This window comes from Myotis lucifugus, unplaced genomic scaffold (assembly GCF_000147115.1).
Source record: "Myotis lucifugus unplaced genomic scaffold, Myoluc2.0 scaffold_158, whole genome shotgun sequence".
Classification (NCBI taxonomy): domain Eukaryota; kingdom Metazoa; phylum Chordata; class Mammalia; order Chiroptera; family Vespertilionidae; genus Myotis; species Myotis lucifugus.
This window is the reverse complement of record NW_005871206.1, coordinates 151,641-167,011: the sequence shown is the minus strand read 5'-3', so window position 1 is coordinate 167,011 and position 15,371 is coordinate 151,641. Positions and strand designations below refer to the sequence as shown.

Below are 15,371 nucleotides of genomic sequence, written 5' to 3'. Positions count from 1 at the left end.
ACTTTCCTGGTCTAAAAATGAAACGTAAAATGTACCTTCAGACTGTACAAAAGCATTAATTTTACAAAACAATTCCAACTGCTTTCAGTGCCCACCAGGTCATGATGCCCAATTGCCAAAGAGAGTAAAGACAGCACTGTCCCTTGGCAGTGGGAGCCCCAAGACGCTGGTGTACGCACAGTACACTGTGAAAACAGGGCCTTCAGTCTTTCCATCAGAGTAGCTCCCACACCATCATTTCCTGAAGGTGGAGAGGTGATGCAGAGTAGAGGTTAGGAAGGAAGAGGGGAGGGCGCTGGCTCTGGGTCAGGTGGAGTAATCACACTGGCCTTGTCTCTCCCACTAAATGCAGCTAGAAAACCTGGACAGAACGAATGCATGGAGCAAATATTTGAGGACTGAAAAGTAAATAGCTAAAGGCTGACTTGGAAAGAAGACAAGAATTTGAGTATCACTGGCAAACTTACCATTTTTTCTCCTCTGGTGTTCCCTAGCCTGAATGCAATGTAGCCTACAACCCAGCAGGGGGCCGTGAGGACAGACAAGAGCTCTAAGAAGCCCTCTAATTCTAGCTAAGGAGTAGTGTGCTCAGGGTTGGAAATCCCCCCCCCACCCCCCCACCCCCCATCCCCAGCCTCTCTTCTCTCTGTTCTCACACCCCTAACCCTAGGCAATCCCAAGTTGGCTGCAGTGACATCATGGGTAACAGGGACCTGTAGGGGTTTAAAACCCTGAGTGAGGGGAACCTTCCTTTCCAACAGGTAGACTGTGATCCCAACAGGATGGGGGTGAACCTTTCTTGTTTCTTTTTTTCCTCTTTGTCCTGCCATTCGGTCCCAGACACACTAACACTGAAGGAAGTGCATGGCACAGTAAACCTCCAGTTTCTGACTGGAGAGCCAAAAGGGGAGTCCTGGGAAGATAAAGTTATCAAAGAAACCACAAAGAGGGACAAATTCGGAGAAACAAACTCAAAGTTGTTTGTGAAATCCTGGGCTCACCCTCTGATCTGTAACTCTGTGGATCTGTTCCCAGTCAGGATGCCAAAGGTAATGAGGACTGGACACAGCCTGCCGTCCAGACCTCAGAATGACCACTGAGTGAGGCACAGGTGAGACAGAGCTGAACAGCGCTGCAAAGCTTAGCCGCGTGGGAGCCGCAGCATACAGAGGGCAGGTTAAACGCTGGCATGAAACTAACAAGGCTGTCTGCCTACTAATATCCAAGTATCCACATTCTCAATAGGATTTAAATAAGAGCAAGGATCTCATAACATTAAAAAAGTTCAATATATAACCCAAACTTACAAGGCATTTGAAGAACTAGAAACATTTCAAGTGGCAAGAGAAAAGCCAGATCGACAGAAGTTGATATCATAAGGACACAGGTGCTGAAATTATCTAAGATTTTAAAGCAGCTCTTACTACAAATGCTTCAACAAGAAACTGCACTCTTGAAAGAAAAAAAAGAAAGAAACATAGAAACCTCAGCAAAGAAACACAAGATATGAGGAGTTGAATGGTAATTTTAGAATTGAAAAATACAGTAACTGAAATTTAACAATAACTATGGAATGAGCTCAACAACATATAGGGATGACAGAGGAAATAATCAGTGAATTTGAACATAGATCTATAGAAATTATCCAATCTAAAAAACAGGAAAAAAAAAATAAAAGTGAGAAAAGCAATGAACAGACCCTAGGGTTCTATGAGACAATGACAACAGATCTAAGATTGGTGTCAACTAAAGTCCCAGAAGGACAGCAGAAAATGAGTAATGTTGAAAAAACTTTTGAAGTATTTCAAATAATAAGGGCTGAAGACTTCACAATTTTGTTGATAGACATAAACTCACAGAATCAAGACGTTCAGTAGAGTCAGTTGAATGATGGCTCCCCAAAAACATATGTCCTTGTCCTAATTCCTGGAACCTAAGAATGTTACCTTATTTGGAAAAAGGGTCTTCGAAGATGTATTTAAGTTAAAGATTTTGAGATGAAAATATCCTGTGTTGTTCAAGTGCGTCCTGAATCCAATGACAAGTGAGCTTGAAAGAGACAAGCAGTGGGACTTTTAGAGAAAACGGCAATGTGAAGGTGGAGGCAGAAAATGGAGTGATGTAGTGACATGCCAAAGAATGCAGCCCCGTGGGGTGTGTGGTCCTGCTGAGTCTTAGACTTTCAGCCTCCAGAGCTATGAGAAAATAAGTTCCTGTGGTTTTAAACCACTGAGTTTGTGGTCATTTTTTTTTAATGGTAGCCACAGGAAACTAATACACTCAGCAAATCCAAAACAGCATAAACTAAAATCCAGGCCTAGACACATCATAATCAAACTGTTCAAAATTAGAAAAAAAAAATTCTTGAAAGCATAGTCAGAGAAAACACAGTATCTATAGAGGACAACAATTTGAATGAATGTAGGTTTCTCATTAGAAATCATTTAGGCCATAAGACAGTAGAACAATGTTTAAAAACTGCTGGGAGAAAAATGAACTGTTAACCCAGAATTCTATATCCAGTGAAAATATCCTTCAGGAACAAATATGCAATAAGACATACTCAAGTGAAGTAACACTAAGATCTTCGCTTCTGATAAACCTGCTCTAAAAGAATGGTTAAAGGAAATTCTACAGAGAGAAGGGAAGTTATCCTGGGAGAAAATAAAGGAGCAACAGAAATGGTAAATATTGCATAAATATAATAGGACTATTTGTCTCTTCTTGAGTTTTTTGAGATATACAGGGTGTCCCTAAAAAATGTTTATACACTAACAGCTGACAGTTCATTTGATGTTTCTTTCTTTTCAGATTTAACCCATTGAAGTTAATAATGATTCAAAGTGTGTATACATTTTTTGGGACACCCTGTATTTGTGGGTTGCAAGCAAAATTATAATATTGTCTAGTGATAGTTTTTATCTCCAATGTATACATATGTAATATCTATGATAACTATAATTTACATGGGGGAATTTATATGGTGATAAGGCTTCCACATTTCACTTCAAATGGCCAAATACTGTTTCTAAGTAGACTTAAAAGTTATGTATATTGCAATCCCTAGAGTAATCAGTTCCTGCCCCATATAGAAACTATACAAAGATACAGTCAAAATCACAATAGGTAAAGTGGAATGCTGAAAAAAATATTCAAATAATTCAAAGTATGCATGAAAGGAACACAGAGAAAACATTACACAATCATAGATCTTATTCCAAACATATAATTACATTGAATGGAAATGGTCTAACCATACCAATTAAAGACAGGAATTACGAGAATACATGAAAATGCATGACACAACTATTTGCTACCTACAATAAACTCACTTCAAATATTTTGGTATAGTTAAAAGAACAAAGATGGAACAAGATATACGATGCAAGCAAACACCAACTGAGTGAAAGATAGGGTTGCCGTATTAATACCAAAGTAGACATCAGGGCAAAGAAAATTACAAGGGACAAAGGGGGACATTACATAATGATAAAAGGGTCAATTCACCAAGAAAATATAACAATCCTAAATGCATATGCCCTTAATAACAGAGCTTCAAAATACATGAAGCAAACACCAATTTTACACAATCTTTTCAAGAACATAAGGGAGTTATTTTGGTGATGGTTACATGAATCTATATATATGTTAAAATTCCTAGAACTCGCCGAAACCGGTTTGGCTCAGTGGATAGAGCGTCGGCCTGCGAACTGAGGGATCCCGGGTTCGGTTCCGGTCAGGGGCATGTACCTGGGTTGCGGACACATCCCTGGTGGGAGATGTGCAGGAGGCAGCTGATCGATGTCTCTCTCATCGATGTTTCTAACTCTCTATCTCTCTCCCTTCCTCTCTGTAAAAAATCAATAAAAAAAATATATTAAAAAAAAAATTCCTAGAACTGTACACTAAAAAGGGTTGGGTGTCAATTTTATCATAAAGGAAATAAAAAAAATTAAAGCGCAGAAAGAAAACAGCAGGCACTCAAATCAGACCCTTTTGAATTTGAATCCCATGTATGCACTAGTTGGGTAACCTTCTTTTCTTCATTTGTAACATGAGAGTGATGGGGTACCTACCTCAGGCCTTTGGGAGCACTTCTAAGAAATTAATAGGCATTTCTTATTCTTCTTAGCCTGTTGCCTGATGGTAAGTGGGCTATAAATACGACCTATGACTTTTCCCCTTCATCACTGTTTTGATCCTGTTATGAATAATTTCAGCACTCATGTGTTCTGTGATGAACACATTATACTGCAAACACAGAGGGCTGGAAAAATCTCAAGACCATAAGACATTAGGATGGTTTGTTTTGCCTCTGCTGCTGAATCAGAATTTCTGGTGGCCAGAGCCACCCAAGTGATCTTCATGCATAAGAAGACCCGTGAGATCACAGAGTAAAACAAGCAGTTATTAGCTAGAACTGCTACTCAACAGCTATATGAACTGGGACAAGTTCTATTCCCTAAGTTTCAGCCTTTCCTCCCATAAAATGAGAATAATGGTAACAGCATTGACCCAAGAAGTTCTGCAAGGATTAAATGAAATGAACAAAAACAGCTCAGCAAAGCGCCTGGCACATAGCAAGTCCTTGGTTACTGGCTTGGCCATTACTTTTCACGATGCTGAACCTCATTTCCCTTCTCCTTCCTTTATCATTGTTTTTCCTCTACTTCCTGTTACTACGTTAAAACGAACAGATACAGAGACAACTCATTGAAGGCTTATTACCTACCAAGTGCTATATTAGGAGGTAACATACAGCATCTCACAGAATCTTTGTAAGATCCTAGTAAGCATTCTTTGAAGAAACGGAAGGCTCATGCTGGGTAAGTATCTTATCCAAAGTCACAGAGCTAGTAGGAAGCAGCATGCTGAGATCCTGACTCGGGCCTGTCTGATTCCCAAGTCTCTGGTTTTCCTACTGTGTCATGCTTTCTGGAATATGAGGAGTCAGAAAGAGGAGGTGTTGGTTCTGGAGTATGACGGACATACTTACATGGCTGTGTCCGTGTTTTCCAAGGCTAGCAGATCCATTTGTGGGCGAGGACTGGGCTGCAAGCTGTTCATTATCACAGGAGTTGGAGAGCTGAAACCTAGGACACAAAATGGACTTGTTGTTTGGCTTGAAACATTTTGTCGGTAACTTTTCTGTTGGCTTTTCCATGGGGGATGGGGGGGGGGCGGTAAGAGGAGAGAGAGAGATTTCTGTCACCATAAAATTATGGAATTTCCTCAAACAGAAATTAAAGAGCCTTGTTAGGTAACTGGGAAGAGAGAAATTCCCCGCCACAAGGAGAGGTTGTTGAGAAGGTAACAAATGTTATTGTGCTGGGTTTTCTCAAATCCCAAGCTGATCAGGAATGGATAAGATTTTGCATGTCTTGTTCTGCCAACTTCCAAAGGAAAAATCTATTGTATATACAGAGCTCTACCCTGACCTCCCCAAATTCTTAACTTCCCATCTTAAGTGAGACACCCCAAAGAGAATAACTATCCCCCTTTGCCCCCGGAAAATGCCTAATAAAAATGTAAGAAAACTCTTTAATGAAATACACTCCGCACATCCCACTGGTCTACTAAGCAAGCTGTCAACATTTCAGAAATGAAGGAAGTTACAGGAAAACCACAAATTCAGTGATGCCAAATATTCTGGAAAAACCTCCTAATATAGAAAAACAAACTGATTTCAGTTTGGCAAAAACTTCTGGACATCAGCATTTCTCATTATCCTTATTTTGTAATTTACCCAGACTTTTTGATAGAATAGTAGGACGTAACAAATAAGATAGATAAGATAGGTAACCCCAAGCCAACATTTCATTTTATAAACATCATTCCTTTACCTTCACAGAAACCCATTAAAATAACCATTGTTCTGATTTGATAAGATAGGAAAGTCTCAGAGGTTAGGTGACCAAGAGGTGGCAGAACTGGGATTTCAACTTGGACTCTCCTCTGACTCAAAAGCCTGTTTCCTCCTCTACATTTCGCTACTATGTGGATAAGGCCTCACAATTCCTGAATTTCTCTACATCAAATACTCCCTTATCTGATGCTGTAGTATGGCAGAGAAACCCAAAGACAATAGTGTGTGGGTTCAGAGGAGACTTAAGTACTGGCCATGGAACTGAACAACCTTTACAAAGCAGGCCATGGGATTCCAGGAGATTCTAAGCCAGTGGGATGAGTTTCAAGGACCTCCTCCCCCAGTCACATCCCTTTCCTGTGCTGGGCATGACCCAACGAATATTGGCCAAGAAATAATTACATCTCCTGATATAGTCCTGCTATTCAGACTGATGCCAATCCTTCTCTGGGTGCATTTAATCATGAAACCAAGGAGATCCGTTTCACCTTAAGCTCTTCTGCTGGCCGAAAAGACCTGCATGCTTGCTTACTTAAGTGTGAAAGCTGAGCATTCATGGCGTTGACCTCTTCCAGAGTAGCCCTATGATTCGGAGTGCTGGGGCTTAGGTCAAGAAGATCACAGGATGGGGCAGAAGGTTCCGTGGCAGCCTGAAAACAAAGCAAACACAAACATAATTTGGAAAAACTTTGGCAGGTCATTTATCACTTAGGTTTTCTCCCCGGAAGCTTTCCTTTGGAGAAAAGAAGATCCTATTTGGATGCATCTTGAGGGAGAATTCTCCATTCCATAGACAACATGAGTACTAATTACATCTCACTCTCTACATGGGTTCCTGCTTAATTAGAGCATCTTTTAATGACCTCTTATTAATAATTTGATGACATCAAGTTATTGAGACAAGTACTCTATACCACCAAAACCACCCCAATTATTAAGGAATGAGTCTCCTCTATTTTAAGAGTTATTTTAACATAAGCCTTGCTCCATACTATACAATTTGTAAACTGTTCAATTGTGTATTTTATAACATTTCTATTCACTTACATTGGTGTCTTCTCTCTGATTATTTTGCTCCAAAATCCTTTGTTGGTTTCGAGTAAACCTGTTTGAATTAGCAACATAAAAATATTGAAAAGAAAATGGATAAGAAAATGCTACAATATGGGAAGGGAAGAAGGGGGAATATCTTATGTGGAGAAAATGGGAATATGCAAATTCAGATTATTAATATGCAAATATTTAGGAACAAAGACAACGAGCTTCATCACCACTCAATTCCCAGTAAAGTACTTTAATCACTTTTTTCAGTTTATAGAGGTAATGAATGATGCCTTTGAGAAAACAGCAAGAATATGGAAAAGTATTAAAAATAATAAAATTCCATCCCCTAGAAATGGTCCCTAATCATTTCTATCACCTAGAAACTGTCCTTAACATTACGATGTATTTCCTCCCTATATTTTTCTGGAGGCTAATCTATTTCAAACTTAATTGAAATTATACTTTACATATTTCTCTATCCTAATTCAATTACTTTGCAAGCATTTTTCTAGTTATTCAGAAGTTTAATTTTTAGTGGCTGCATATTTTACCTTATGAACATACCACATATTTAACTTTTCTTATTATTCCAAAATACTTAAGGTGTTTCCAATTTTGCCATTATAATTTTCCATTGAAGATTTTAATACATTTATCATATTTTCACTATCTTCATTTTTATAAGACATTTGATACCTACTAACAATATTGAGCTTTTATAACATTTTAAAATTTTATACTGTTCATACACTGGGGGTAAGGGAGGAATAGTTAAATAAATAAACAAATAAAGTAATGGTTTTGAAAAAAGAGTAAAAGTTGAAGGTAGAAGCACAAGGTTCAACTACCAGCATTATTATCAAGTAGCCATATGACCATGGATATAACTTCCTGATCCTTATTTCAACCACTTCATCAGAAAGTTTTCCTCAGGGGCAAGAGGTCAGTAGATAATACAGGTGGATGAATGTGGAAATGCTTTGCAAGCTAAGAGTGGCTTTAGAAACATGGAATTAATTCTATGACACATCAACTCTGTGAACCTAAACACTTTAAAGTTGAAAAGCTTCCAGTTCATTGAACCATGCACTTGGTTTTAAGGATTTTTCCCTTTCTAAAACACGTGATTTTTCTCCCGTCGACTTCTGCCATTGGCTTCTTATAGGCTAGTGTGTGCTGAGTATGAACACCCTTCACAGGTCCAGCCTTGAGCAATAAAGTTCCATTTCCTTATTTGCACAACTATTTTTATACGTTCACATAAAACATTTCCTCATTGGATGCTCTGGTTTTTCACAGACTATTTTCTCCACATAAGATATTCCCCTCCTTCCCTTCCCTTCCCTTCCCTTCCCTTCCCTTCCCTTCCCTTCCCTTCCCTTCCCTTCCCTTCCCTTCCCTTCCCTTCCCTTCCCTTCCCATATTCTTCTCCATCTTAAACTCAAGGTCAACTTCACATTCCCTGAGACTTTGTTTATAGCACTCATCTATTCAAGAGCCCAGCACTGCTCATTCTCGCAGGCCATATCACAGGCTCCCAGAAGGCCAGGACCAAGATCCCTATCTTGGGAGGAAGGCGGCGTTGTTCTGAACCTGTTCTTGATCTTCCTGAGTGTTCACCTTGTAGGCCCTCTAATAAGAACGCTGAGTAACTGGTGGTGAAACCAGACTTGGAGGAGGGTTGAAGAGACTGCACCGTCTGCTCACCTCTCATAGCCAAGGATGGCATTATTCAGATCCTCATTCACTTGAATGAGCTCAATAGTTACGTCTTCATTCTCCACCACCACGAGCAGGTCCATGATTCGATCCTGCATCTCCCGACCCGTCTTGTAAAGTTTCTGTCAAAGAGAGGAGAGAGCTTTCTTCTTCCATGCTTAGGAATGTTCTATAAAGACAACTGACTCACCAATCTGTATACACCTGTGACCACCTCCCTCCACCTCGAGTCAGCGACGGGAGATTACCAAATATTTAATTATGGATAGCTCATCCTTCCTATGAGAACACAGTGAGTTATAAGTGATTATATTTTCCTCTAAAAATCAAAACAGGTGTCATGAGGACAAATTGGTGCACTGCATGGAACACAGGACTTGAAATTAGAAGCAGAATATGGGACTTCTAGATGGACTGCCTATTAGCTGTACTGTTGGTGGGGATATCACTTGTTTTTTTAATCTCGATTTTCTCATTTGATAAATGAAAACTATACTACTTGACACGTCTGTTTCAAGAGCTGACATTTAAATAAAATGAGGAGGATGAGGGAGGTAGGGGAGAATAAAAGGGAGATAAATGGCGATGGATGGAGACTCAACTTGGGGTGATGAACACATAATACAGTGCACAGATGATGTGTTGTAGAATTGTGCACTTGAAACCTGTATAATTTTGTTAGCCAGAGTCACCCCAATAAATTCAATAACAATGAAAGAAATAAAAAAAAATGAGATGTGCAGGATGAGGAATTCTGTAGCCACAAAGCACAACATACAACAGAAAATATGTCATTCTTAGAGATAGTGATAGAAAGTAGTTCAACATGTACAGCAATGTGATTTTCCCATTATTGTTTTACTTAAATAAACATTTAAAACTTACAGCTATAGCAACACATTCCAAGATAAACGGAACCAGAATTTTAAAAGGAGTGCTGGATAATATCTTTATTCGAATGACCTAGAATCCCAGCAGTGAGCCAGGGCTCCACTCCCCAAACCAGCTGTTGCCCGTGAGCTTCAGAAGCATCTACAGCTGGGGCTGAGGGTCTGGGAATCTACTTTTTTTTTTTTTTAAAAAAAAAAAGAAGCATCAAAAGTGTTTCTTATACACACTGACATTTGCAAACTACTACCTTATAACCGACCTCCTTCCTAGGCAAACCTCCAAGTAAGCTTGAGGAGTGTAACACTGACAGTAATATTTCTTCAAATCCACCTTGGCTGGAATTTGCCCACGTAATAGTCTACTAACATCACGCAAAAACACAGGAATGTTTCCCCCTTTCAAAATGAAAGCGGCGGGGCTTGCTAAGTCATCGCACGGTTACATTATCTGATATTTTTTCCCCTCAAGAAAGACCCGCTGAAAAACTGACGCTTCACGAAACCATTTAGAGTCTCAAACAATCTATTACAAGGCTCTGACAGGAAATCTCTAAATAAATAAATCAAACCATTACCAGCTGCCATTTAGACTCCGAGGGAAAAGCCACTACTCTCCACAAAATCGTAACAAAAATATGTGCAAGATAAAGGGAAGTGAAAAGTGGGGGTGAAAAGCGAGACGGACAGATCGATGCCAGATTCTGGGTTCTACACCTGCAATGTGCAGGCAGAAAACGGTCCTATTTGCTAAATAAAGGCTTGGGCACTCTCAGTTGTGCTAACCAACCTTTTCCTTACTGGTCCAGGTATGACAATATTTTCTGCTCTGTGGGCCCTTTGTTCTCTGTCAAAAGGACCCCACTCTGCATTATACCCTGAAAGCACCCATAGACTCAATGTAAAACAAGCCAGCTGAGTTGGGCTCACTTATGGCCACTGGTATGAGCGAGAAGAGTCTTTAGACTCAGTAGACCAAAGGCCTCTCACATACACAGACCTCACATGGAATTTAGTTACATTTTAGTTTCAGGTTTTTTTGTGTTTTTTTTAATCTATAAGACAAAGACAACCAACTATCTCGTAGGGTTGTTGTAAGAATAGGAAATAATTGGGACGCCTCCCCCCCCCCCCCCCCCCCCCCCGCCCAGTCTCTGGCATACAGTGGAGAGTCAAGAAGTGCATTATGGTTGCATAAGGAGGGATCACTAGAAGCTTAACTAGATAACTAGTACCCTCCTGTAATCTTCACCCCACTACCAGGACCCAATATTATGCAAAGGCAAGAACTCAGAACAGCATTTAGTACAATCCCCTGATGAATGAGGACTGTTCCTTTGTTCCTGTGTTTGGGAGTGCACAGAAATTATTCTCCTTGCTCCCTGGCAGCCTTGCTAGAGCAATGTCAAGATCAAGGGACTCCAGTGGCTGTTAGAGGCCTGGGACCAAAAAAAAAAAGTAGAAATTAATCTGAAATGAATTTGCAACCAACATCAATAGCCCCCATCACGTGAAGATCCTCCCTTTGCCCTCTGGACACAGACAGAAATGAAACATGAAAGGAACACCACATCTCTCAGCAGGTTTGCAAAGCAGAGTTCGCCAAACCTCTTCAAAAGCCAGCCCACTCTGATCTTTGCCATTGATGTCTGTCTCCGAGGAGGGCCAAGCCGCCTGGAAATGGTGTAGATCAAGCACCAGGGACCAAAAGGATGGGGCAGACGTTCCCCACAGCAGGCACCTGCAGGACTGTGGATGTGGGAAGCCAGGGGGCGTGAGCCAAAACACACAGAGTAACAGCTGCTGCTGCATATGTCCAGCACGGAGCCCCTGGGATTGCCCCCCCTTTACACCATATCAAAGTGAAGGCAAGGCTTCTGAGTTAAAGTGAACTGAACAATCAATTCCAAAGTCTTTGGAGCAAAACAAGGAGCTCATGAAAGGCTTCCTCTTCTGGCATCCAGAGGGCTGCTACTCCCCCAGGGTGCTCAGGAGTTAAGGAAGGCGCCCCCTCTGCACTTTCAACTCTGACTCTAATTGTCCCACATGCACCAACCTGGACAACTCAATACAAAGGGAAAGAAAGGCGTCCGAACATCTCCCCTGAAAAAGTTGATGCAGGAAGAAGTGTTTACTTGAAAGCCTTCTCTAGAAATAATATCTGCATGGCAAGACTCCTATTATCAGCCCATACCATATTTCCTCTCTCCAGGGCACCGCACCCAGGCTGCAAGAGACCCAAAGAACGTCTCTATCTGCTCAAAATAAAAACTACCCCCCACCCTAAAACCGAACATCTCTCAACCTAACTTGTTCCTGCAGTCTCTTCTGCCTTCTACAAGCCCAGCTGAGTGAATGATAAATTAATTGTCAAGATAATCCTCAAGAAGATCAGCTCATTAGAACCCTTCCAACTCTGTCCCAACTACAAAAATTGTCAACATTTGGCTTACAGAAAACGTTTGTTTTCATTAACTCCTTAGCCCACTCCACCCCAGGTCTTCACCTGTCTATTGTCTGTGTCCATGGGCTATACCAGTGGTCGGCAAACTCATTAGTCAACAGAGCCAAATATCAACAGTACAACGACTGAAATTTCTTTTGAGAGCCAAATTTTTTAAACTTAGACTATATAGGTAGGTACATTGTTATTAACTTAATTAGGATACTCCTAAGGCTTAGGAAGAACCACACTCAAGGGGCCAAAGAGCCGCAGTTTGCCGACCACGGGGCTATACAATAGCCTATAAAATAAAAGGCTAATATGCAAATTATCCGAATGGTGGAATGACTGGTCGCTATGATGCGCACTGACCACCAGGGGGCAGAGCTCAACGCAGGAGCTGCCCCCTGGTGGTCAGTGCACTCCCACAGGGGGAGCGCCGCTCAGCCAGAAGCTGGGCTCATAGCTGGCGAGCGCAGTGGTGGTGGCAGGAGCCTTTCCCGCCTCCCTGGCAGCACTAAGGATATACAACTGACGGCTTAAGCCCACTGGCCTAAGCCATCAGTCAGACATCCCCTGAGGGCTCCCGGACTGAGAGAGGGCACAGGCCGGGCTGAGGGATTTCCTGCACCAGGCCTCTAGTATGCTTATAAATTATTTGGTTATTCTCTTCCTGCCCCTTCCACTCTTAATACCTTACTTGTTTCTGAGTGGTAAAGACAGTAAGAGTGATCCGGGGAGGATGACTTTTTTTAAATTTTCCTCTCGGGATTTTTTCTCAACTGCTTACAAATTACTCTTACAGAATCAAATTTTACATTCACATGATTTGAAACATCTCTAATAAGTTAGAGTGAGGCTTTCTCTGGTCATACTTTGAAAATCTGAGCTCACTTTATTCTGCAGAAGATGAAAACATTCTGTTCTTTCATTCTCCTACTGGGGCTAGGCAAAAACAAGAAAGACTGAAATGGGAGGTAACAGGAAAAGTAAGCTATTCAAGGTCAGAGTAAGTTGGTCCAAAGCCAAGTGCACAAGGCCAAGAAAGCAAATGCAAGAACACATGCAGTAATGTTCATTCTTGTGACCAGAACAGACGCTCTTTAACTCATCAGAATCTTTGTATTCCTCTCTGGGAAACTAAAAGCAATCCCAGTCCTCCCCCACCCCTACCCCCACCCCATAATGAAGTTCATAGTCTACAAGCAACATACTAGTAGTGGTGGGGAAAGATGTTTATTATGCAAAATAGTTTTACTGCCTAAGAGTCTAACAAAGAGTAGGAGTCCCATTAATTAGCAGAGCTTCAGGATTGAACTGTTCCCCATGGATTTGAGAACAGATAGGAGATTCCCAGTAAGTACACTGGATCTGGGATGGAAAGAAACAAGATGGAATGGGTTCCAAATGAACAGAACAGCTGCTAGAAGGTAAGCACCGACAGACAAAACAGGAAGCAATTCCAAGTGTAGAGGTTGGGTGTAATGTTAACAAATTGCAGTACGACCTTCCTGATAACAAAAATACCTAAAAAAGTTGGATATGATATAAAAATGTTTTAACATGCATGTCTGAACTTTCAAGAAAGTATGAGAAATCTTCAAAGGCTGGAAATAGGATCCAAAGATATGAGAGTCAATAAAGGCATAAGGGCTCAAAAGGCACCCATCTCTAATAATCAAGGTCAATTTCTAATAAACTTGGGAAGCAGGAGACAAAGCCTGAACAAGAAGGGGAGCTGGATCAAAGACCCCACATGCAATTTAGATACCTAAATGGTCCCTTCCTGAAATAAGAAATTATATATATATATCTGCTTCCAGTTCCTGACACGGAGCTCCTAAATCCCCGAGTGACAGGTGCATCTTCTGTTCTAATGCGGGGACTCTTGGTGGCTCCTGGACAGCTTTGGGATGGGGGCTGGTCACCAGAAAGACCAAACCGTGATTAGAAGCTTGTAACTTTCAGCCCCACTCTCCATCCTCTGGGAAGGGGAGAGAGGATGGAGATTAGAGTTAATAATTGATCATGTCTCCATGATGAAACTTGTGGGGAAGAAACTTTCCTCCGCCTTCCTCAGGTTCTTTCAGCTGTTCTGACAATGAAATCTTCATGAGACAGATTAACAAGAGAAAATAACCAAATTTAGTTACACACGTATGCATAGGAATACCACATACTGTACTAGTTAGTACATTTGGAAGTCAGGGACAGAAAGTTAAAATGAGAAGTATACAGTATATATAGTATGTGGGCTTTAGCAGAAGTGATGCTATTTTGGGCTAATAATTAGATCAACATGAGACAGATTAACAAGAGAAAGAAACAAATTTAATTACATTTGTCTGGGAACCCCACCTATATGAAAGGTTCAGTGACAGAAAGTTAAAATGAGGTGTATATGGCATGCAGTGCTAAGGACGAGGTAAGGCACTTCGGGGCATCAGAGGAAAGGGCATCCCAGGAGGATCAGAAGGGCAGATACTCAGTAATTAGATGTTTGCCCTGCCCTCTACATAGGTCATAGAACATTATCTCCAGTAATGACTTATTATGGGCAAGGCCCCTAATTTAAATTTTTTTAAGGGAGAGGTAGAAATTTCTCATGAGCCTACAGGGTCTTGATTGGCCCTCAGTTTAAAATAATGCACATGCCAAAGTGGCACACGTGGGGGAGGCCTGTTCTGAACCCTCAAACCTCCATAAAAATGCATAAACTATGGGGTCCTCTGGGTTGGTGAACGCATCCAAGTGCTAGGAGGGTGGCGTACCCCAACCCCACAGGGACAGACGCTCTCGTCTTCAGAACCCTTCTGGGTTTCTTCATTCGCATCCCTTGTAATACCCTTTATAATGAACTGGTAGATAGAAATGTTTCCTTGAGTTCTGTGAGTCATTCTAGCAAATTATCAACCCCCAGGAGAAGGTCTTGGGAATCCCTGGTTTCTATTATAGCTGGTTGGTCAGACGTATGGAAGGCCTGGCCGTGCAATGGGCATCGGAAGTGGGGGCCGTCTTGTGGGTCTGAGCCCTTAACTGTGGAACCTGATGCTAACACCAGCTGGATAATGTCAGAACTGATTTGTACTATAGGACACCCAGCTGGTGTAGGAGAACTGGGCCCTGTGGGTAGTGCTGGTTTAAACAGTAGAAAAAAACACAAAGGTTTCCTTTCACTCTGTAACCACAAAGGAAAAGCGTGTCTCAGCCTTGACTTTCAGGAGGAGAAGGAAAATAAGTATTTTTTTCCTGTGAATTCTAACAGCCTGATTGCATCACCATCTCTGGGAATGAGATTCCCTGCCTTCCATGCTTAAAAACCCTAGGGAATACTGGTCCTTTTTCCTCTGTCTGCTGAGGTTCCGGGTCCCCTTGGAAACCCCCAGTTCATTGAGGGACAGTCCTTGTCCCT

At 41.3% G+C, this 15,371-nt stretch overlaps 1 protein-coding gene across 9 annotated transcripts in view; it reads right to left on the bottom strand.

Moving 5' to 3' along the window:
• The window catches only part of TOM1L1 (target of myb1 like 1 membrane trafficking protein), a 39,967-nt gene that overhangs the window by 6,650 nt on the left and 17,946 nt on the right, over positions 1 to 15,371 (bottom strand). For 8 of the 9 annotated variants that reach the window (XR_002830910.1, XR_002830911.1, XM_006095575.3 and 5 more), the window contains 4 exons: positions 8,618 to 8,751; positions 6,914 to 6,971; positions 6,399 to 6,516; positions 4,997 to 5,093 (listed from right to left, as the gene is read on the bottom strand). Coding sequence is in view for 6 of the 9 variants with exons in the window: in XM_006095575.3 (XP_006095637.1) it covers positions 4,997 to 5,093; positions 6,399 to 6,516; positions 6,914 to 6,971; positions 8,618 to 8,751 (407 nt within the window). In the remaining 3 variants the exon portion in view is untranslated. Of the gene's footprint in view, positions 1 to 35; positions 242 to 4,996; positions 5,094 to 6,398; positions 6,517 to 6,913; positions 6,972 to 8,617; positions 8,752 to 15,371 lie in introns of all 9 variants that reach the window. The other variant, XR_002830912.1, reaches the window with a different exon arrangement.